Consider the following 25588-nt stretch of genomic DNA (forward strand, 5'->3'; position numbering starts at 1 on the left):
GACAAGACACTCCAGTATCAAGTATCTGCTAAGCATCAGACCTTGAGAGAGTGGAAACATTATGGAGGTCAACAAAGAACCCGACACCCCTGGAGAGGCATTTGCATTGAGTTGAGAATGTTAAGCAATAACAGGGCAAATTCAGCGTCTTTAGGCCAAACACCCAAGTGTGAAGAGCGCGAGCTGACTCGAAACACTTCACACTGAGGAAATGGTTGGCTTCAGTGTGGTAAAGGAAATGACCACAGTCTCAAAGAGGTGCTTCAAGAGTAGTAAATCTGTTTTTTCTTTTTTTTTAAAGCGAGTCTTGTACCAAGCTACTAAAAAATAACATTTATATACTTGGGATACAGCCGTTTTTCCCAGTGCATGAGGATTTCCAACAAATGTGAATGAACAATTTTATTGATTTTATGCTGAATAACATTTAGAAGAAGGGTCAATTTCCCAAGCAAACAATGAATGCTTAATGATGTCAGCCCATGGTGTATAAAGGCATACTAGATGTAAATGTACATACATTAAAATCAAAGGTGCATAATACTTCATTAACTGCATGGGTCCATCGTGACACTGCTAAGTACGCTTTCTAAGTGCTTATAAAATGCAGGGATTTTCAGACCACCAGGCCTCCTGTCTTGAGTGCAGTAGCTGAAGCAGACAGCCAGAGAAACCATCCACTTTACTGATCACTCCATTTCACCTTGGGTGCTCAGGCTACTGCCGAATGATCCAGCTGCATTGTCATGCGAGCACTCAGTCACTCCAATAAACATGGCCCTGGGAGAGAACCAAACATTCAGGAATGTCTGTCAGGTGAAAACTTCATTTGTGACTTCTGTGTGTGTGTGTGTCTGTGTGTGTGTGTGTGTGTGTGTGTGTGTGTGTGTGTGTGTGTCTGTGTGTGTGTCTGTGTGTCTGTGTGTGTGTGTGTGTGTGTGTGTGTGTGTGTGTGTCTGTGTGTGTGTGTGTCTGTGTGTGTGTGTGTGTGTGTGTGTGTGTGTGTATGTGTGTGTGTGTGTGTGTGTGTGTGTGTGTGTATTCACTACCACCACGGCTTTCCTTCCTTCGCCTTTGTTGGCCTATCAGATGGAATTCAGACAAGAGGCACACCTGTCTGTAGGCTATGCAGAGGAGATGAATCCCAACACTCTGAGCATCAGATAGCCCCTAGCCTGGCTGAGTATTGATCCAACGCTTCAGTGCTCCTTTGTGAATAGCAGCTGCTTGAGGGAGCCTGCAGATAAGCAAGTGGGGGGATATTTGTATGTAAAATCCTTTTCAGCATTATTATATGACAAAACTTGATTCAACACACCACACATCGTGGCTGATGAATGGGCCATTGTCTCCTTTTACAGTGTGGGGTAGAGGAAAAACAAACAAACTACAGATTCCTACACCTACATTCGAACCCCCCCCCCCCCCTCCAGTGCCGGCAATTGCAGTTCAGTTAGGGTACTGGGTCTGCATCTCTCTGGGTCTGCCTCTCATATGTTTTTTTCCCTATCAGATTTCGAGGGTGTATGAGAGCAATGGCATGCACGGCACACATTATTAAGATATAGATGCAAATACACGTGTAATAGAAGCTCGCCTTTCTGTTGACTCATGCATTTCTTGTGGTGGTGGTGCGTGTGTGCATGCCAGCTGCAGTTGTTGATGTTGTTGTTGTGCAAGTGTGAGTGTGTGTACGTGTGTATAAATGTGTGTGTGTGTGTGTGGAGAAGAGAAGAGAGGAGAGGGCGTCTTGGATTCCTCAGCCACAGCGGACCCCTCCCCTCGCTGGCATGACTCATAGCTCTGCGCATTGGCTGACACTTGCACCTCATTCCCAGCCAATAATGAGCCATGCTAATGAGCAGGACAGCAGCGGCCCCTCCAAGCGTGTCCTCAAGATGCCGCTGTGATTCATGCGCTGCGTGCATCCATCACAAGACCTGATGCAACACAGGCTGGGCAGCGGGCAAGGGAGAACCGGGGGCCATTCATTTGCGTTTGCCCATGTCTCCTTAGTGCTGGCGTAACTGAGGCTCGCCATCAGGATCAGGATTGTGAATTGACCCAATGTGTGCATGTGTGGTGCTTTCTTTTCTTTGAAAGAAACGGCATGTTTCCTCAAAAGTCAAGGACAAATGGAACAGCCATAATAACAACAGAGGCTCAATCTGAATTGTGTTCTCCCAGTTATTTAGTAATTGTTGAGCAAAGTCTCTTGCCTTGCCAAGAGGAACACATTTTTAAAAATTCTTAGTAAGTGAGCTACATCAAAACACATCAACAAAAGATGATTTAAAACATGCACTTCCTCACTCTGCGTGATTTGATGGAGAAAGCAAGGTGTTTTTATTATTATTCCAGTTTAAACATAAAGTTCATGAACACAGACTTTAAGATAAACACCTTGTCTGGCATACACACACAAAAGATTCATGTTTGTGTATTTCAAAAGTAAACCCTGTGAGACCTGCAGTAAATCGATGCTAATTGTGCCAAGCCCATTTTCTCAAAGCCGTCCAGTGTAGACCCAGAGCATTTGAACAGAACCACTGGCCAGCATAGATCCCGGCCCGCTGGTCTGGAGATGGAAAAGGCAAGGTCTTTTTCCGTCTTGGGGCGGTAGTGACACTTCATAAGATGTGTGCCGGGGAAGGCATGGGGTGGGGGGAGGGCTTCAAAAGGGTAAGTGATTGCCCCCTAGGGGACAAAAAGGAAAAAAGGCAAAGAGAGAGAGAGAGAAACAGAGAGGGGGAGAGAGAGAAAACAGAGAGCCTTATCAGCCTCCAATAGTCCCACTGGCTGCTTCGCAAAGGCTTATGGCGCTGCAAGACTTGGGTGGGGGAGGCAGTCTCTTGACACAGCAGACTCAGCAGGGACCCCTTTTGCAGCTAATCCTAATGCTGCCGTGGGTCTGGGTGCACTCAGACATGCTCTTGCAGGAGCAGTAACGCCAGATATAAACGATTCAGCAGAAAGCCACAGAGGGTCCACTGGATATCTTGCAGCCTTGTCCCAGCAGAAACATTTGTTCTCAAGGCAAAAAGAGATATGTTTACATTGACTCGGAGAGGCGTTGATGAGTTCCACAGACATTTTTGGAAAACACATGACATACACAGTCATGTTCCCAAGAAGCTGCATGTAAACCATACCTATCTGAAATTGTATTCCTTCACTCATTGCTGATATCAACAGGGATATGTAGCATGACAGGTAAATGGGTATAAATATTGCATTCAAAATAAATGTAAGGGTATTAAACAGACTGGCTGCTGTTCCTTGTCTTGCTTCTTCAAATTAGGTTTTGCCTCTACCACTGAGTCATTAATGTTATTTTGAGCCGCAACAGCAGTATTGCTGTGTGTGCAGCCAACACACACGCAGCAACAGTGTCCAAGCGCCACCTTCAGTATCCTATTCAGGAAAAAAACACTATAGGCTAAATGACGTGATGCATTTCCACGCGCTTGTGAGAAGATAACATGCACTTTGAGTTTAAATATTTGCGTTTTCTGAAGGTTTTTAAACTTGGTGATACTGCCATAGTGAGATACTGCATTACGTCTTCCCAACTTTATCACCTAGTCTACACAAGGTCTGTATGTCTGATGAGCGTGTCTGGCTCAGCGTGGCTTCAGACACCCCTTGTACCACGACCCACCTACAAATCCGAGCTCCAATGAGAGCAGAGGAAGGCTTATGGGATGGTTCAGAGGCTGCTGGGCGGAGTGGAGAGGACGTGATTGGATCATTACGAATGACGTAACCGACATGAAAACGCCAAGAACTAGTTAAGAAGGCAGTTTGGAACTCTGGTAAGAGTGGAGAGCTAGAGATACGCTGTGAAAGGACGCAAAGGTGAAATATTAGTAAGAGACCCCTCGCAGTGGGCTGACAGACACTGCAGCGACTGTGGCAGTTAAGACACAAAAAGGGACCATGGTGCAACAAACGGAGAACAGCGAGGCGGAGAGTGGCATGTCCAGGGAGGCTACGGACACCGAGGAAAATGAATTCATGGCTTGCAGTCCCGTACCGATTAACCCAGACTGGTGCAAGACTGCAACTGGACACATTAAGAGACCAATGAACGCTTTCATGGTTTGGTCAAAAATTGAGCGGAGAAAGATTATGGAACAGTCACCGGACATGCATAACGCCGAGATATCCAAGAGACTGGGAAAGCGTTGGAAAATGCTGAAGGACAGTGAAAAGATCCCCTTCATCAGGGAAGCCGAAAGACTCCGGCTGAAACACATGGCTGATTATCCAGATTACAAATACAGACCTAAGAAAAAACCAAAGCTCGACAGTTCAAAAACATCAGCATCTCCGGAAAAACCTTGCAACAAAATATCCAAGACAGCCGGTAAGAAATGCTCTAAACTGAAGAGTAAAACCGGCTCCAAATCATCCCATGCCTATGGGGACGACTATGTATTTAAGAACTTAAAAGTTTCTAAGACTGTAAAGCATGAACTCACTGATGATGACGATGACGACGACTCTGAAGACGAGTTTCGGGTCCGGATTAAGCAGGAGGACGAGGAGCAGATGAGGCCGTACAGTGTAGCAAAAGTTCCCGCTAGCCCAACTTTGAGTTCATCCGCCGAGTCCGAGGGGACCAGCATGTACGAAGAAGTAAGGAACGCGGCAACCAACAGAATGTTTTACAATTTCAAGAACATTACAAAGCAGAGCACAATGTACCCTGCTTCCGTTTCACCAGCATCATCTAGGTCAGTTTCCACATCTTCCAGCTCAAGCGAAGACGCGGACGACTTGCTTTTTGACTTCAGTTTAAATTTCGCCCCCTCTGCTCAGAACTCCGAGCTGGGGAATCAAAATTCAGGAAATCTCTCCCTCTCCTTGGTGGATAAAGATTTGGACTCGTTCAGTGAGGGTAGCCTGGGCTCTCACTTTGAATTTCCAGACTATTGTACGCCAGAGCTCAGCGAGATGATAGCCGGGGACTGGCTGGAAGCGAACTTTTCAGACTTGGTGTTCACATACTAAATTGAAAGATCCCATGTAATAACAGAGAGGAAGAAAAGAAATTATATGTCCTGTACAAGTTGTTTCTTACCCTGCCCTCTTCCGTGGTTTATCTAGGGGTTTGGGGAGGAGGCGAAGTGAGGTTTGATGAATTAGATGCTTATGAAGCTGGTACTGTAGCAAAAAAAAGGAAAAAGTCTGCAGACGTTTTTCTGGCAGCATGACAGGGTTTTATGGATTTTTCTGTAGGTCTACAATTACTGCTCAACTAAAACGGACCACAAAGGGAAAATCTGAGAACTTCTATGCATCTTACCCTCTTAAAACTGCAGGGAGCTGAAAACGTAAGACTGTGGACTGATTCAAAACAAATCTGTGAACTGACACTGTTCAGGATGTTACTTCAAAACGGTTTTATGTCATTTCTAAATGCCGCAAAAGTTTCTTTTTTGTAACTGATTATGTTTACCTAGTGGTTTGAAAACAAGCAGCCTAAACCTCTCCAGAGTGCAGGTGTTGGAGGAAACATTTTGATACATAACAGACCTCATCTTTTTAAATGAAAAGCAAACTATTTTCAGGCATATTTTTGTACAGTTGAAAGGGAATGTTCTTACTGTGCGTTCAGTGAGTTTCAGGCACTTCTTCCCTTTATCATTTGTTTTAGCATGCAAGGGAGTCCTGGTTTCAAGGATTAAGTTAAATTAAAACTTGCATTAAAATGCCTTGTGATTTTAAGCTAGGTTTTGTACAGTTGTAGATCAGATTTGTTGAGTATTTGTAGAAGATATGGCATTGGGTGGGAAGGCATACCTCAGTGCTGGTACTAGTTTCAAGATTGTATATGTACTGTAATATAGTAAAGTTAGGACTTTATGTATATCATACTCGTGATATGTGGATGGGTCCCAAATCGCAGGTGTGAAACTGGATTTTTTTTTTTTTTCCTTTTGGTTATTTTTTTATGGCACATACTGTTCCCCCCCTCATTTTTGTGCAATATATTTACTCTTAAAATGCAGACCATCTACATTTTTTGTAGCAGATGATGGATCAACAGACTCGTGCACTATCAACATCATTAACTGTCATGATGCTGAAGTCTGTCTTGGCAAAATAAATAAATCAGCTGGAACTGATAGAAAACGGAAAAATATGGCCGTCTGGTGTGATGCATTACTGATGAGAATAACCCAGTTACTATCTCAATCTGACCCCCAAGGCTGGACATTGGATACTTTCAAACTAAAGAGAGAAATTGACCCCAAATAAAGTGCCAAAATAGGCAAGTATTAAATGTGGGTGGTCCTGCAGATTATTTTCAAGCAAAAAAGTACATTCCACACTCTTGTTTCATAAAATGGAACGTTTTATTTTGAACTTAAGACTGCCTTCTTTTCTAAAAAAAAAAAAACAAACAAACCATAAACCTGTATTTTGTTTCTTGCACTTAAACAGATTTTGTTTATTTTTATGTGGGTCTTACATATGAAGTCTGTTTTGAATACATAGTTTGGAATATGACTTACAACTATATGCCAGTGAAAGGTTTCAAAGACATGGCAGTAGTTACCTCACATTCCAAGTGTGAATCTTTGACTCATCTTTTAATAAACAAATACATACCACCATCCACTGTTCTTTCAATTTCTGAATGAAAGTTAACATGATGGCCAGTCTAAGTTTAAAAATCAGTGCTTGTATGGATAGCTATATTCACATTGGGCACACATGTCTTATGTTGGATTTAAGTGGAATTTGTTTTATCTCAACTGATTTCTCAATGATTTCAATTGTAATATATTAGAACAGTGCATGCAGGGCCAATAAACAATTTTTAAGCAACAAGACAGTCATGACCCTCCATAAGATTGTTACTTTGCACTAAACGTGAGTTGTGTAATGTATTTCTGTTTTGAAAGACAGGGCAACATGAATTTGTTTACCATGTTTATATTCACAGCAGTGCTTCACTGCAGTTGGTGTTGCGTTTCGCCTGAGCTTCCCTGCCAGGGTGCCGTTGCTTTAAGAGATCAAATTTTGCGCCCCTTGCAAAGCCTAAAATCTGATTGGTGGGTTTCTATGGCCAGTTTGAATAGGGAGTGAGCTCACAGCATGGGCTCTCTAATGCTGCTGGAGCTTGGCGTTTGTGTTTCCAATCTGCCTCAATCAGCCTCACAGTGGTGAACTGGTTTTTATGGCTTTTATAGGCGGGTTTGAGGCAGGGGTATATTAAGTTGATGGTATCTAAAGGTGATTTTGATGTCAGTTTTGCACCAAAGGGATGTTTAACTGGGTGGTTATTTTGCTCTTACAGAACAAAAAACAAAAACAAATGGAGAATTCATGTAAAATCTGACCTTGAGCATTTAACCAAACTACTCTCTTTTGCATCTGCAGAAGAATAATTTAGTTAGGCTGATATACTGTATGGTTGGTTTCTGTGTTTTGTGTACATTATGTGCACAAGCAGGGCATTATCATCTCAAATACTGTGCTGATGACAACTAAATGAACCCATCAGGCTTAAAACCATAACATTAATTAAAATGCCAAGACCAAAATAAGAATGACTTATAACATAAGAATGAAAAGATAAGCCTATGACTTGTCTATTTATTTGCAAAACAGCTACTGCACTCCTCTCCTAGCACTACACTTCTACTATACACATGTGCATGTACTTATTTCTATCTGATCATATGAAAATCATTAATCCACTGCACAATATTTTTGTACCACAAATCATGCCTCAGATCAATTGATTTATTACCTAAGGCTAGCAATATTATGGATATCAGCTTTGCATTAATGCACTAGTTTAGGTTTCATAAGGCCTGTTTGCAGTTTTGTTATAAAACAATCATCTGGCTATTACTTTAGGTGACCCACTGGTCAAAGGTACTAATGGAATCTGGTTGAGTCCCAGTTGAATCTGTACATTGATTTTGTGCTTCTCTGAAATATCTGTAGTGGCCTAATGCCACTGGAACACAGTCAAATGAAATTAGTGACCCATTGAAATTTCCCCTCTATTTCCTCTTTGAATATAATGGAAATGCAGACAGCACAGCACGGGAGGCTCAGAACGAGATACCATCAACAAAATCCAGCAGGGGGAAACAGTGGTGACAAAAGAAAGTAATTTCCAGTCCCTCGAGCACTTAAATCATTCATATCGCCGCCTCATGTCACAGCCAAATGCCATACGTGACACCTTCTTTCAAAGGTGCATGCGAAAAGAACCCATGGCTGTGGACAATTTCCAGATTCTCAGCTTAGTTAAACTGGACATCAGATAGGTGCCATGGCAATCTACATCCTCACCCTTGGAGAGAAAAAAAACATGCCAGGGCCGCAATTATATTTGTCTCTGCATGTGGACCCAGACGGCGGGGTTATATTTGTATATTTCTGCGACGCAGGCCTGCTCAGTGTGCCACAGTCGCAGTCTGGAGTGGCACAGTGCATTAGATCAGAGTTTGACAACACCCCACTGGGCCACGCGGGCACGTCTCATTCTTCGTGGAGCTGACTAACGCTGTTGGGGGAATAACAATGCATCCTTCCCCAGGCCTCAAAGCTAAACAGGTCCTTTCTTTCACAAAAAGCGGAGTGAGTGTGGGGGGAGTATGTTGAAGCAGTGACATGCAGATTGCTTATCTGCTGTTTCTTTAAGCAGTTTGTCCCCACAGTCTCTTACCCACAGCTTCCTGCTCCACTGGTGGATTGCGAAATACGTTAGCTATCGCATGTTCAGAGGAGCCTCTGTCACAGGCTCTGCTGAGGAATCAGCTTCTCAGTCACACAAGGTCATAGGATGTGGTTTTTGGCAGGGGGGGATGGAAGTGCCATGATTAATTTTCATTCAAATCTCATATAGCTCATTTTCACTTAAGAGCAGCCAAGAGGCCTATGAGTGGCCCATAGTAGCCCTAATGTCCTGTTGAACTGAGACGAGCATACTCACACTGCAGGGCATTTGAGGGAGAGGGGAAGGTATTTATAAATGTGTTTGCCAGACTAGCGGACGGATAAATATAAGGACTGGAGTCTCCACAGAGACACGAATGTTTAGGACTGACTCAGATAAGAAATATGGAATCAGCTGCCACTCTCTGATGCGTAAGCAGGATTAGCAAATAGGCTTATGTAGAAAATCAACACAAAGAAATCATCCCACTACACTATGACCCAATTGTACTCCAAAATGTAAATGAATCTCTCTCTCTCTTTCTCTCTCCCTCTCTCACTCTATCTTTCTCTATCCCTCTCCCTCTCACACCGACTATTTTTTAGTATGTATATATATAATGTGTCTCAATATATGTGTCTCAATAGTTGTACAGCAAATTTGTTAGTAAAATTCTGCTCATAACTAGACTATGTCTTTGTTGTGCCCTGAGGCAATTCTTGCTGTTGATGGGTATCCATTTGTTGCCCTTTCGACGAGGTGCAGAGAGTGCACCAGCCCCATCTGCTCCAGTGATATTTACTGTCCCCACACATTTGTGTGTGTGTGTGTGTGTGTGTGTGTGTGTATGTGTGTGTTTGTGTGTCTGTCTGTTGGAGGGGTAAAGGCCCAATTCCCCTATGGTGTTTCAGCATCTCCCCAGTCTCCACACACATGGAAATTCACTCAGAATAAACATGGGTTAAGCTGGATGTAAGGTGACAGGTCTGGAAATTAAGCATCCCAGTGTCCGAGGTCTCTGAGGCCACCCTCCTGCAGTGTGATGGGATCCACTTAGAACTTTGTCAGTAGAGCTTCACCATTCTGCTGCCAAGCTGTGGTATCCCATACAAATCTACTACAATTCAACAGGACTGTTAATAATCCAAATCAACCGATCGCTGGGGAAATTATCTAATGATTTAAACAGAACGGTAAAGTAGTCGGAATTTAATATTAGACCTAATGTTGTTGTAAGACTCTGTTAGTAGACCTTGTTGGCAACAGCGCTGTCTCTGTGAAATATTTCACCATTGTGATGCTGGGCTCTAAACATCTCAGGCCCAGAGAACAAGAGAGCTTCAAGGATTACTATTTAAGACCTCGGGGATCTGCCCGTGGCTTTTTTGTATGTGTGTCTATCCCACAGAGTACAGCAAGGACATTCAAAAAAGCAGATGAGTCACCAAAAGCGCCAGCAGGAGCTGCAATCATCTGTATAAACTTCAGATTAAGATGTGTCAAGTGGTCAAACTAATCTGTTTAACTGTGGACATCTTGCTGTTTCTCATTAAATGTGGCCCCCAAGCCTTTTGAGTTTCTTCTCACACATTATCCTGATTTTAGACACATCATCACTGTCTGGCACAACATGCACCATAACATACAGTGTATGTAAAGCTGCGATGAGACTCTAAGGCTATAATCCGGTCCAGAATTACGAATTTCGTTTGCTGAAGCTGTTGGGTTTTAAAGTATATGCTCAGTCCATCAGCGGCTTCAAAGCTACAAATAAACATGTAAAATCCACCTATAATCTACCTTCCTTGATCAAATAGAGAGCAATATTGGCATTTAGGCCCCCTCAGCATTCCTCAGTTTGTTTTTTATCCACCAGTAAAAGTGTGTTTGGCCAGCTGCCCAGATGCATGGATTTGGGCATTTTCTCATTTTCTATTTTTTTCCCTGTCTCTTCTCCCTCGAAGCCTGAACCAAGCCCTCGTAGCTCAATATGGTGAAAGATGACACCTCGCAAGTCCTCACTCAAAAATGAAATCCGTTTGCCATGGGAGATTGGTAAGGCTCCCCTATACCAAAAAAAAATCACGTCCATTCAGCAGAAATGCAGGCTAACTGCTTCTTTTGCTAGGGGAATAAATGAGTGCAAATGCTCCCCATTCATGCCAACCAAATCCCCCCCCCCTCTACTCTGATAACAGCACAAAACATTCCCCCCCCTCAAAAAAAAAAAAAAAACTGTCAGCCTCCTTTAGACCTCCACTCAGGCCTTACTGGGGAAGTTAAGAACAATGGCTTAAGGGCATGCAATTTTGGCCAACTCAACAACAGCCCCTTCGGCCTTTCATATGCATCTGTAATCTAATACTGAGCGTTGCCTCGGCCCCTCGGCCCTCCCACTCCCGGTCACTACTATAGGACCCCCCTCTCCACACTCCCTCTCCCACTGCACAGTCACCATAGTAATCCTCTTTACTATGGAGTGTGTGTGTGTGTGTGTTGTGTGTGTGTGTGTTGTGTGTGTGTGTGTTGTGTGTGCGTGTGTGTGTGCGCGCCCCCTCTTTGCCTCCTTTTCTACCTTGGTTCAGATGTTACCCAGGTTACCCTATTAGGCCCACCCCACACGGCTCGCAGCAGCACGGGGTCCCATTCGAAAGGAACTCTGCTGCTTCAGTAAATAATTAGCGCGCGGTGTCCTCCAGGGGTGCTTTGCAGGAGCCCTGGGTTACTACAAGGGGCCGATTTTAATGAATGCAATGCTACAAGGTTTTTTAACGGACTGCAATCCCCACTCCGACCATTTTTCCTGTCCCTAACTAGTATCCCTGGCCAGTGTCCCCTTCCTGATTAAATACTGCATTTGCCTGTGTGTCCTCAAAAAAACATTGCTTTCATCGCTATGGTCTCAGTTTAAAAATAATTCACTTTCTAAAAAAGCTTTTAAGACTTTTACAAGAAGTATTTAATAGCATTGCACAAAAAAATCACCGTAAGAAGATAAAAAGAAATGTTTACAAGAAAAGATAAAGCATGGACTATCTTGTTTGAGGCCAGGTCAAATGCAAGTGTAGATTGGGTCATATGGGATTTATTTACCTATGAGTCTAACATAGCCCAATGTTTTATTTTAATCAAGGATGTGCTCCTGCATTATGCTTGAAATTCATTTGTGTTTACAAAGGCAATATAGCCTAAAGCTCCCTTAACGGCAAGCTTGTCAAAGAAACAGACAATAATTCAAGGATGTGGCCAGGGAAACATGCACACTGGCAATTTTCCAATTGCTGTGCATTTCTTAAAACACGCTTTTGATTACACGGGAGAAAAGACACACATCACTGGACAACATAGACACAGTAATGATCTTCAGCTTGCATCTTGGGATGACGGGGGTAGACAGATAGTGCCAGATAGTCCATTTACTACTTGTCCCGACGTTGTGTGTGCGTCCCAGTGTACATGCTGTGAGGAGATGTTCTTCTGGAGGACATCATAGTGCCAGGGCCTCTCCGTACCAAATTCACCTTGCCTCTGAGAATACATCAAGACACCCAAGCATGGCCTTTTTTTGAAGAATATTTTAAGGTATTGTTATTTTCAATAATTTACAGCCAGACATGAACTATTCATGCACAGTATGGTAAATCCATATCTATTATGGATAGATGTAACACTCATTAAAAATATACTGCGCTCTCAGCTACACCTTCAATATCTCTCTTTAAAACAAACAAGCAAATTTGTTGGGATCTCCGGGAGTTCAGAGCGCAGTCGGGAACTCCCATCTCCGCCGAGCAGGACTCGCGCAATGATTTTACTGGCTCCCCAGAGCACCCTGCCTGCCGCCTCTGCCGCTGCTGCTGCCTCCACTGTTGCCGCATTAGCCTCTCACAGACAGGACCAAAATAACACGTCGTCTGGCCACAGTGACAGCAGACAGGTCTCCGTCGAGGGAGAGGCGACGCAGACAGGAACGTGGCGAAGCAGCGCCCCGCCCTTCCTGCTAGACTCCTGTTTTTATGGGTGGGACAGTAAGCGGTGGGTGGGTGATCCTGGGTGACTCGTAAGGCACAGTTCATGTACCATTGCCCTAGGAATGCCCTGACCCCCCCCCCACACACACACACACACCACACACACACCACACATCTCCCCACCCCAACCACCCTTTGGAGAGCAGTAGCATCTGTATATCCCTAAGCCCATTTTATGCCCTATATAGTGTTTCCAATAGCCTCACACAAATCGAACTGGGTGTGTGATTGAGCCGTAAAATAAGGTTAGGGGCGCTTACGGGTAAAGACCCAGTTATAGAGGCTCTGTATTGATGCTGAAGATGTCTACGGGTGGTGCTACTGTTCTATTGAAATAATGGCTCAATAAATAAGCATGCATAAATAAGCAGAGATGGCCAGTGGTCATCACTGAGTATCCGCCCCTTCAGATACATCGTTCAGACTGATTAAAGTCATTCTACCTTTCAGTGCTCCACTGATAGGCCTACAATTGAAAAGAAAAGACATGTTCATGTCAAAAGGTGTCTCTACATTCAGCGAGGCACCTCGCCTTAGTGACGGGACGCTCCAGACTAATTTTAGAGAGCCTTGAGACGAGGGACAACAACTGTGATCAAAAGAGGCCCTCTCATTGATTTTCAAACCCACACATTATGCCGCAAACATATATCAAAGGGAAGAGCCCGCGTGGCTTTCTCGATATGCTCAGCATGACCTAAACATGCTTAAGCTATGTCTAAGCCCCAAGCTAACACATTTTAACCTAGAAAATGAATAGGGAGTCTGTGCATTTGCTGTGCAAGGCGGCAGTGCCATTGAAAAATGAAATTAGGAGGAGTGGGGATGTAATACATGAGGAAGGGGGGAGGGCAGCGCCATTGCATTTCAATGACCTATTAAAGCAGTCTTTCACATTTCTTAATTAGAAAGGGTAATCTCATAATTAACATGAGGTATAGGATAGTGCTGGAAAGCAAGTCTCCCCCTACACAAAAAAAAGAAGAAATCAGTCCTTAGACAGACTCACTAATAATCCCATTACAAAGGGTCTTACTACAGAAACTATACTTTCCTCATCCTGTAAGCACTGGCCTCATCCGTGTAATTGCTCTGCATTTAAAGCAATTTGGTCAGTGGCGACAGAAACCTGCTCACTCCTGGAAAGTTAATGACACCGAAAGCCAATACCAGCATACCCAAAGCACTTAACTGTTCCATTTTACAAAGTTCCACATCGCCCAGCTCGGCTGTAGGTATACGCTAATCTGCAAAGAGAAGAAGAGAGGGGGAGGAAAAGATATTCTTTCACTTTTTTTTCTTCGCCTCTCTTGGTCCTCTGTGACATGAGGTAATTTTTGTGGGAATGCGATGGTAATAGAGGAATTTCAGCTGAATACCCTGACCCCGAGTTCAGGTCGAAAAAAAAAAAGAAAGCGCAGCATTGCTCTCTCATCGTATTCACCTAAACAGAACACAAAGTCCCAGTCTTATATTTAATAGCAGATGGTGGGGAGTACACTTCTCCAGCCTGGAGATCACCTCCAATCAGCTGTGTGATGCCGCAGAAATACTCCATTGTAAACGCATACTGTACATGCAAGCATGTTCTGTCAGAGGCTGTTTGTATCCTTATGGACTTCGGGGTGTTTCTTTATGGGTTATTGATTTCCATCCTTCTCCGGCCCACCACCACCCCTCGCCTCCGCGTTCATCGTACTGACCATTGCGAGGGCCAAGTTTCTTTGTCTTTATTATTTGTGGTGGTACTAAAATAGTATTGAATTACAGAGCCACCTCTCTCTGAGTTAGTTACATAGTAAACACACTGACAGTTTATCTATCGACTGACTACACACACTCCACTCTGTACTCCGCTATGTAATTCAAGAGTAACATTAAATCCTCCATTGATCCTCGCTATTGAGCGCAACCTGAATTTTCAACAAAAGAGTCAGGTTTCCGCCACTTACTACTTTTTTTTATAGTGTCGCCCCCATTACAGACCTCAGATGATGGAGAGGACTCTAGTGTCCCACTCTGTGCCTAAGACAAGTCGCTGTCCTATAATACATCAATAAAAGAATGAATGGATAGATTAATGCATTGATTAAGCACTGAAGGAATACATGAGTAGGCTTGAGGCCTTCACCCACAATAATGATGGCACAGTCAGTCTGTGATTTACGGAACATATTGGCTATGATGTTCAAGTGGTGTGTCATTTCTGGACACATCATTTTATCTGGCAGATCAATGGATTAATTTGGTTTTCTGGGGTCTATGGAGAATAATGGCAGGTTGAAGGGGGGGAGCTGGGGAGAAATGTTAGTTTTACTCTCACACCATTACAGTGCTGAAAAGCGCTGAAAATATACCGCCTGTTAGTAGTTCAGATGGTGCAATTATTTTGCAATTACGTGATACATGGGAATCATTATGGAGGACACGTTCAGCTGTTCAACGTGTACAGTCTGCTCACATGGACCTGGGTAGCGCAGCGCACAGACGCAGACTCAGAGAGCCGCCCTCGGAGGACAATCACACAACTGTGCTGCAGCCTGCGCAAGAACATTTTTTCCCATATACAGTAGAATGCTAATTATGTGAGAATGGAGTGACTGATACGCTGAGCCCCTCAGTGTCTTGTCAAATGGAGCTCTTATTACACGAGGAATCCCATTCAGGTGGTCATTAGCCAATCAAATGAGAATAATCTGCCTGGATCTCGATTACAGTGGAGGTAATTTTCATGGCAGGGCACTGGCCTTTTTGGGAAGTTGGCGGGAGGGAGTGGGTGGGTGTGTGTGAGAAGGTATGGTGATGGTGGTGGTGGTGGTGGTGCTGGTGGGAGGTCAGTCTGTCCTCTGGGGAACTGGCCGGGTGTGTTCCCAGGGCAGAACAAACACTGCAGCTAAAACTGTAGCTGCTGCTGCTGCTGTGGCCACATCCTTTACACTTTGCAGCTCGCAGTCATCGGGCATTTGTCTATTTGAAAAGGAAAGTGCGAGGGGGAGATGTGAAGGAACAGATAAACACAGCAGTATGTGCCGCTGAAACAGGACCCTCTCTCTGGATCCCCCCGCTCCTCCAGTTTGATCCGCAGCCAACCCAAGCATATGCACTGCAGCCGCATAAGAGGAAAAAGCGTTGTACAGGCCCAGTTTTTTTCCCTCTCCTCAACCCTTCACTGAACAAAAAGAAATACATTTCCCTTTGGCACGGCTGTCCAGTGAACACCTTTCTCAGCAGGATCACTGCTGGCAGAGTGGACTCCTCTCTGATTTACGGCGGACTGAGGACACTGACCATTAAAGCGATGTAAATTTTCCTGAGGTAAGAGGGGGAGCACGGCCCGGTGACAGACCACCCACTCGCAGGACCAAACAGCTCTCTGCCTCACAAATCAGATGAGCTTTCATTTGCTAGAGGTCAGAGACCTTTTTATCGGCTCCTAAAGACACCCTTTGGAGCACTCTTTGACCACGTACAATGCAGTGTTACTAGGAACCACCCCTGAAACAAAAACAATGTCATTTTTTAGATGGGTGGGGGGGTGTGTGTGTGAATTAGTTCACTGCAATAATCTGGTGAATGGCCTTTATACTCTTGTGAGAGTGGAGCTTTGTTTGAGGGAGAGGAAAGGTTTCATTAGAGCATAATTCATTGCGCTAAATTGGACGGTTACTCAGGTAGCGTGGTGCAGCAAGGACGTGTCCTGAGGCCACCAATGCTTCAGTGACTCAACAGACAGAAAAAAAGAGAAACTCCTCCATGCCTTTCCACAGCACAGCTTGTTGTGGGATGGGAGAAACAACCAAATGCCATTAGTGTTTGCTTCTCTCAGATGTCCCCACCACCCCCCCCCCCCCCCACCCCCCCAACCCCAAATTCCCCAACACCACAACAACCACCCCCTCCTGGTGCCTCGGCTTATCCCACCCTGTCGTGCTCTGCTGGACTCCTCGGCATTTGGCACCCCCTTAAGTCTCCACCCCACTCCCACCTCGCAATACGCCCCACCACCACCACCACCACCACCACCTCCCCACTCTCAGAGCGTCTCCCTGCAGCCACACACCCTGAGCCACAGATAAGCCGGGCTTCTGCCACTTCCTGCTGATTCCCCCTGCAGATACCCCAGAGCCTCTCTCTCTCTCTCTCTCTCTCTCTCTCTCTCTCTCCCTCTCTCTCCAGCCCCAGCACAGGCAGATCAGCACAGCGCAGAGCAGACAGGCTCTGGAGGCATCGGTCTGGGCAGAATACACAAACAGAGAGGGGGAAGGAGAAGATAAATAAGTAAAGTGAAAAAAGAGAGGTAGATGTTATGGCACAGGAAGGCCTAGCTGCTGCTGCTGCTGCTGCTGCTGGTGGTTTGAGCTGCCAGAGGTCTGTGTCACGGTGTTGTCCCCTCCAAAGAACAGTGCCAGGAACTCATTGTGGAAATGCCTCAAATGGAAAAATGGGAAATAGTATTTCAGATTTATACGAAGGAGAGTGAGAAGGAAGAGGAAGGGAGGGAGAGAGAGAAGGAAGGAGTGGGGAGAGAGAAAGAAAAGGCAGAGGCTGCCTGTGTTTACAGTGAGACACTTCACTTCCCTTTTTTCCTTCTAGAGGCTTCTCAGCGGTTTGTTTTCACAGAAGATAATAGGGAAAGCCTCCCAGTGGTTTTGGAAGATCATTTCTGTTGTCGGCACTCATATTTCCTGACTTCACAAGAAGCAGTGTGGTGGCCACCATGTGCCACCATGGCTGCTGCTGACTGCAGTCCGTGAAGCCGATGGCTATCTCACGATTGTCCCTTGCACCTGCACCATGCCGGCTCCATTTTTTTTGTCAGTGCAAAACAATTTTTTTCACAAGCTTTATCTCTTGATGGTCTCTCATTGTTTGTTAAGCCCTGTAATCTGGGGCCTACAAAGGTGTTATCTATATGAGAGCAGCACAGAACTTTCACTTTGTAGGGAGGGAGGGAGAGTTTGCTGTGGATCTGGTGAACAGCAGCTGAGAGACCGAGGCAAGAACTGCATGTCTCTGGACTGTTAGGGTAGGAGGTTATGTGTGTGTGTGTGTGTGTGTGTGTGTGTGTGTGTGTGTTTGTGTGTGTGTGTGTGTGTGTGACATAGAGTAAAGTTGCAGTGTGCAAGTGAGAAGGTGGGGAAAGGGGGAAACATTATGTTCAGAATTGCTTACCTAGAAAATAAAGCAGGTATTACATAAAGTAGCAATTTGCACCTAAAATAGCTCGGTCCAGGAACCTCAGGGCTGGTTTACAATTATTGAGCTTCCACCCATTAAGCATAAATACCTGCAAGAGTGCAATGCCACAGAGCTTGTTTTCCTTTCCTTTCACAGTCTAAGACAATCTGTCCTTGGAGGTCCATATAACTCCAATCCTGATTATTATGATACACTTTCGCCCACTTAGAAAAAACACTCAACTTAATCAGCAGGTTAGGCAATTGGTCTTTATTTTCGTACTTTATTTCCCCTCTGTGTCTCCAACCTCATTGACTAAGTCCAGTATCTCCGACATCGCCTGCTTTTTAATCCATTTCCGACATGGAAAAAGCAAACATCCCACAGCAGATATCCCAGGCGGTGGAGTCTGCTCCCATATGCATCACCATTACTGATTCCCATCATCCCTACCAGTGCCTTGAGTGCTATGACAACATCAGTGAGAATACATTTAATCTCCCAGACCCCCTTTATAATATGCACGACGGGCACAGGGCCAAAGCATGCACAGAGGGATCATATTGTGAAGTAGTGTGTGCATGCCCTCTTCTTCCTACCTATTCTGCACACAGACACACACACACACAAACATGCATAAACACACAGACACACACACGCACATACGTGCACGCACACACACACACATGCACACAAATACACCACAAATATACAGTACATGCAACCACACACACACACACACAGACACACACACACACATACACGCACACGTAGACACACGCATTCATACAATCACACACCACACACACACACATCCACCCAGTGTTCCACAGACTCATCTCTGAAAGAAAGATGTGTGTTTGGTGGGGGTGAAAGGACAGAAAGAGAGAGGGAGACGAGAAAGAAAGAGAGAGGCAGAGGAGGAAAAAAAACGGGGCACGTCTTTGAAGACTACCTCTCCCCGCTGTCATTAGCGGCCGGCAGCACTGGAGGGGAAGAGAGAGGAGTGTGTGTGAGAAGGGTGGGGTCCTCGCAGCGCACAATGAATGAAATTGCAAACCCAAGGTTCCTGATTCAACCTGTTATTATTTTTGACACAAGCCATTTACAATAGCTATGAAGGTGGCAATGGAAAATGTAATATTGATTGTATGCCCCGCAGGCTTTGCTCTCCTGACTCCTCAGCTTCACGGGCCTCTCACACATGTTCTGGTGATAGATATGTTTGTTTTTCCCTCTCATGACCTCTATTTCGGGGAGATTGCGTATTGGTTTTGTTGATTAGTTAATTATTCAGATGTTTAGAGAGTAAGTTTAGCAATGGCGCAGACGTGACGGGAGAAATGTGGTGGAAAATACAAAAGCGATGTGTGTGAGAGGCGATGACAGAGGTATGTCTGTTTTGTGTGTGTGTGTGTGTGTGTGTGTGTGTGTGTGTGTGTGTGTGTGTGTGTGTGTGTGTGTGTGTGCGCGCGTGTGAAGCCTGATAAAAGCCTTGATAAAATGCTCCTGAAAAAGAGCATCAAGGAGAGGCTCCTCAGCACACGGCAGTGAGAGTGGGAGGCAGTGTGTTTGGGTTCTAGCGCTACGTGTGTTAGCATCATTAAGTTGCACACTGAACGATTAAGACTTGTGGGAACGGCATACCTCCGTCATAAACACTAACGTGCGACGTCCTCAGACACAACCCTGTGTTTGTGTTCGACACACACACACACACACACACACACATACACACACTCTCACATGCAGACTCACACACATACAGAGAGTCACAGAAACTAGGCTTTTATAAAGGAGGAGGAAGCTAATTTTTCTGACCCCAAGGTGAGGAAAACAAACTGAAGGATTGTCTATATTGTGTTCAGTCACATAAAAAAGAGAGGGAAAAAAAACAAGAAAAAACCCCTGTCACCCCCACCAACCCATCTGCTGTAACACGGGCCTGACAGACCAAAGGCAAACGCGTAAAAACACATCCTTCAAAGAGGGGAGCCGGCTAAATTGCGCCTCTCCCACAACGGTGGGAGGCTCACACTGCCGTGTCTTAGAGGAGTGCTGGGGTTATCAGCGTGCCTGTGATTACAGGAGAAGAAAGACAACCCCCACCCCCCCTCCACCCTGTCGCCCGGGCCCCCTCCGTCTCTCTCTCTCTCTCTTTCTCTTTCTCTTTCTCTGTATCTCCCTCTCTCCTGATAAGTTACTCAAATAAGTGCACAAGACCACTGGTCACTACAGTGCCGGGCAACTCATTTGCAAGCTCCAAGCTGTCCTTATAAAAAACACAACAAACAGAAAGAGAGAGAGAGAGAGAGGAAGTGACTTTCTAATGTGATTCATTTGCTGAATATCATTATATTTAAAAATACTAATTAGAGATAAGTTACTCTGTGCCTGTGTTTTTGTGATTCAAATGGAGTTGTCTGTGCTTCGTTGAGGAGATAACACTCCGTGTGAAGAGAAAGTAAATAAACAGGCAGGTGCTGTTGCTGACCTGTGCACTGGAAAGTATACAGCGACAGAAATCAGGCTGAATAAACCAGGGATGCTGCATGTTGATCTGTGGAGAGTTTCCATGCATGCAGGACCCTTCCTGACCTTTGAGAGCCCTCAGACACACACACCCATACAGACACACACACACACACACACACACACTCACAGAGAGAGAGAGAGAGAGAATCGCCATCTCATTTTCCCTCCTACTCCGGACTTAGACTGTATAATTAGAGTGTAGGGTTTTTATCTCTGGCTGTCATCACATTAGTTTGTGAGGAAGAAAAATCACACATAATGAGGAGGAGATTATAGGCTTTGTGTTTTGGTGTAGCCGTAAATGCTTTCAATGGCAAAAGGGATTGCGCGTGAATGCCCGCCACTATCAGTTTACAAGGGCTGCTCGCATTATGATAGTATCCACGGGGATATCAAAGCTCAGCATATCCCATCTGTAAAAGTAGATGGCAAAATGAGATCCATGGGTGAAGGTAGACGTGCAGCAGACATGAATCCCTCATGCGGCACATATCACAAATATGCAATTTCTTGTCTTGTTTACTGGATGAGAGCATGATCATGATCTCACACTAAAACAATGATAGGTTGATTTTCCTCACATGATCTGATTTCCCATTCACCCTCTCTCTCTCTCTCTCACACACTCTCTGCCTAGTCTCACAGTAATGCACTCGTACATGGCCTCTCCTCTGCTGTAACTTTAATTGCTTGCAAAAGTAAAAGACCTCTCGACATAAATAATGCTAACAAAAACATGTTAACTGGCCCCAGCTCCAGCCGAGTTGATTATGAGTGTTTTTTTTCCCTCTCTGCTTTTAACACTTCACAGTCTGCTTAGAAGCAGGCCATATTGTTTTCTTTTTTCACCCTCATCTTACACATGCTGTCTGTTTCAGAGATGGGGAAGGTTTAGATCTACGAGGGCCCCTGTGGTGAGGGAACTCGGCAGTTTGATAAAAACTCCGGCAAAGTGCTGTGAACTGTATGCAAAAGAAGATAAAATCACCAGCTCCACTGGCCCTCATAAGCAACACACAATACCACCCCCCCCCCCCCTCCACCCCCCTCCACCCTCCCCTAATAAAACAGTGGGAGCTCGGGCCTGCACTCCTTTTAAAATAGACCCTCGTTCTCTCTGAAGTGCGGGAGCTGTGCGGTTGAAGAGGAGGAGGAGAGGTGGAGAGAGGGAAACTGTGTTTTGATCAGTGGCAAGTTGAATTGAGACCCGAGAGCTGGGCCTGTGTTGCCCGAGACTTCGGGGACAGGAGGGAGAGAGGGAGTGGCGCTTGGCTGACGAGCTGCACTCGGCGATGTGGCAGGCCTTGCCTGGCCTCCTCCGTGTGCATGTCGCTCCTCCTCCTTCTGCTCCCACTGGGGTGGAGCAGGGCTTGGGGTTGAGGTGGAAGGAGAGGAGAGGAGAGGAGGGGTGAGGAGAGAAGGGGAACCAGGGAAAGGAGAGGAGGGGAGGGGAGTGGTCCCCCCACTGCTTTACTGGAGGCCCCTGCGGTCCCTCGTCGGGCAAAAAAAAAAAAAAAGGAAAATAAGCCCAGGAGTGCAAACAACCCACCGCATCTCATTTGGAGGAGGATTACCCATTAACCCTCCACCCCTGCGTGCCCCTCTGGAGAGCAGCAAAGGGGATGGGCCTCAGTGTGCCCAGGGACAGTCAACACAGTACATCTGTTGATAGCAAAATACATGTATGATTCCTCAAAATTCTGCAATCTGGCAACAGGTATCTTTTCACGTTTCACTGGGCAAAGTACATGCAGCGCCAATCCAAAGATACATTTGCTGTCTCTATACATGTGGAAATTAAGTCAAATCAGAAGCGCGAAGCTGTATTTTTCTAAAGAGATAAAAAATGAGCCTGGCTCTGTCTTGCTGCATGGCGTTAATATATGCTGCTGGCATTGTGGAAGGTTACTTAAACAAACCGAATCCCCGAAGTGGCAGAATGGCATAAATAAATCATTTGATGAAAAAGGAGCTGTGGTCTATCTAAGGACAGGCTTTCACACATTGCTGTGTTTGTCATGCCAGGACTAGTTTTCAGCTGCCGGAGAAAAGTATTTATTAAGTGTGAAATGGACCAACGCGGACTAACTTGGGTGCCGAGGCCGTGGAGCTCATCGGCGATGTGACTCATTCAGGGAGGGTTTTTTTTATTTTTTTTTATGGCCGTTTATGCACAGCGTCGTGTCATTACCGCCACTGGGATTTACTGGCCCTCTGAAATCTCGCTTTTGCCTGTTGTTAAAATACCCCAGCTGCCAGCTTGCTGGCTTGCTCGCTCAGGCACTCAGTCCTCGTCTCGCCCCGGCCCAGACACTGAACTACAGAAGGTTACGGCAGTTTCACCTGGGTAGGATTTCAGCCCCCCACCAACACCGCCACCCTCCCCCATAAGTCCCCCTGGCAGGCAGAGGAATAATGATAAAAAATATTAACAAGCTGCCTTGGAGATTACCAAGGGCCTTAGTAAGGATCCATGGGCAGCAATTAAAGCATGGTCCCTCTCTGCCTCCAGCACTAATGACCGTGCAATCCCGGACGCTTAAGCGCAATGCCAGATGCTGCAGTGGAACCCAACCACAGTTAATAATCCATTTTGCAGGCAGGATGTTGATATGCCACCTCCACACCTGAAGTTAGCATAGCCATATAATTAGCCCTGAAGGAACACATGCTAATCAGCCAAATGTAGCCGATATGTTTTAATAGCTTGTGTGTATCAGCGGAGCCGCATGTTGTGTAGATGCTTACATTGCAGTTTGACATTCAAACAACTGTTTAGCAATTTGCTTACACATTCAGAATAAACAGTTAACTAACTTACTCAATTAGTTTAGACGAATAATCATTGTAATGACGAAAGATATGTGTCTGCAAGCCCAACAAAACCTAGTCCTTGTTTTCTGATAATTAAACTGATAATATGCCACTGAAAAAATAAGTCTTTACAAATCCGTATTCAGTGGCTATATTTACACACCAACATTATGAAGATACCTTATGAGCACATTCATACAAGGTATGATAACTACTACTACACATGTTGACACATAGTGAATTACCATAAAGTGGCTTCTGGTGAATCTTCTTGCTTATCGTTGTTAATACTAAAGGCTATTCGTATGACACGTTATGCACAATGCAGTGTTAATACTGACCTGCACAAACTATGTAATGAACAGAGCAAAACATTTAGCTAATGTAATATCATGCAACATCATGCTACACACAAGCACCGGTGGGTCAGCGCACAGATGAAGAATTTGTAAAGTGATATACGTTTGTTTAACCCTTAGAACCCGATTGACGCAAAGTGCGTCAAAAAACACACCCTTTCTTCTCTGTTACATTGCTCCGCAACTGTTCATCGCAACGAGATAAAACCTTTATTGCATGACAGAGAAGAAGTGGGGCTTTCCAAAGAGACTACGCACTTGTCTGTACGATCAAGTATGAAAATAAAAAAAAAATCATGAAATTAAATCAAATTGCATCATATTTACAGTCTATAGCTACTTCTCTGCGTTCACCTGCGCACCCATTACTCTCGTTTGAATTACTCGCGAACCCGTGATCGCATAGATATGGCAAGCATATCAGATGAAAGAGGAGAAACAGGGCTATCCATTGATACCATCGATCTTTCTGGCTTATAAAAACAGACGAAGTGACTGCAAAATATTAACGTCATGTACACAAACCAACGCTGCACACCCATTACTCTCGGAGTAATTACTCGCGTACCCGTGATCGGATATGCCACGTATGTTAGATGAAAGAGGAGACACAGAGCTATCATTTGATACCAAATACATCCTTCTGGGTTATAAAACAGACGAAGTGACAGCAAAATAATAACTTCATATAGCTGGACTTACCCCACGTTTTTGTCTGTTTTTGTGGCAAAGCATGTTTATAATCCAACGCTATCGTGTGTTTCTCTATGGCAAAACATGTTCATAATCCGGTTTTGAGATCCTAGCAAATTCCTGCATGGCATCCAATTCAAGGCTCACATTGCATCCCAATTTGTTCAACAAAGAAACACCTTTTTTGCCTTTACTTTGTTCATGGCAATGCAGTAAAAAGTTGAGAATCATCATGAGTGCATACACCATAGTCACACATGCTAACAGGCAAACTTGGGTCAAGTCAGGTCAGATCAGTTCGTGTCACAGATATGGAGCGCAGAATGGTCATTTTTCATCGCTAAATAAAAAATGGCATTTATTTCCGTAAATCACACACCACATATTTCTGTAAATTGCTCAGCCCCAGAGTATCCCTCCATCATGGCAATTATATTGCCCGTTTCAGGACAGTCTGCCCTACACACACATTAAATGCATGTAGAGCTATGAGCTTGCTGTGGTGAGATACAGGTCAAAATATAAGAATTTTTATAATATGATTTTTATATTTTAATTCTTTAAAAATGCTAGTACTAATACATGAAATGATGGCAGATCTGGATAGCCTAGACTCTGCTGAAAAAAACAATATATAATATGTGTGTGTGGCACTTACAATGACCAGAATAAATCCTTATGAATAAAGGTAGTGAAAATGCCCTAAAAACAGCTTAGGGTTCTAAGGGTTAAAGTGACAGCATTTCCATGAAACTTCTGAAAATCATGAACAACAAAGTCAACCTCCATCATGTTTCTCTAGTGTTACGCCTGGATGTTAAAATGCCTAGGGGCATATGGCTGCGTAACTAGTTAACTTAAATAAAGGAGAACAGTAAACACAAACAAGGAAGTAAATGATTGAGATGACCGGTTTATTGATTAAATCAAAATAAAAGTTCAAACAGACAATCACACTAGTAAGACGACTAGGCCTAAACCAAATAGTAACAAACAAACACAAACATACAAACACTAACCTCCCCACTGGGAGTAGTTTTGCCGAACCCGGCACACCCTGGCCACACTAGGCCAGTATTTTGCTACATCGTAGCCACTCTCCCCACTGGGAGTAATTGCCGCACTCGACACACTACCACTATAGTAAACTTAAAAATGAGCAGGTCAAGAACACACAGCATGACAACAGCTCAGGACAATACACAACATAAACACAATACACACAGCCATCCACGGCTCTCACACAACCGTGGATGCTGGCGCTCAAAGGCACTGAACTAATGCCATCT

General features: G+C 44.7%; 1 protein-coding gene across 1 annotated transcript; it reads left to right on the top strand.

Moving 5' to 3' along the window:
- The first annotated feature begins 3801 nt into the window (after positions 1-3801).
- On the top strand, positions 3802-6289 carry sox11a (SRY-box transcription factor 11a). The gene has a single exon (XM_042073089.1). It carries the CDS (start codon positions 3940-3942, stop codon positions 5014-5016), a length of 1077 nt encoding a protein of 358 aa, XP_041929023.1. The 5' UTR covers positions 3802-3939; the 3' UTR covers positions 5017-6289.
- Positions 6290-25588: the final 19299 nt, after the last annotated feature.

The sequence above is a fragment of the Alosa sapidissima genome, chromosome 19, assembly GCF_018492685.1.
Source record: "Alosa sapidissima isolate fAloSap1 chromosome 19, fAloSap1.pri, whole genome shotgun sequence".
Classification (NCBI taxonomy): domain Eukaryota; kingdom Metazoa; phylum Chordata; class Actinopteri; order Clupeiformes; family Clupeidae; genus Alosa; species Alosa sapidissima.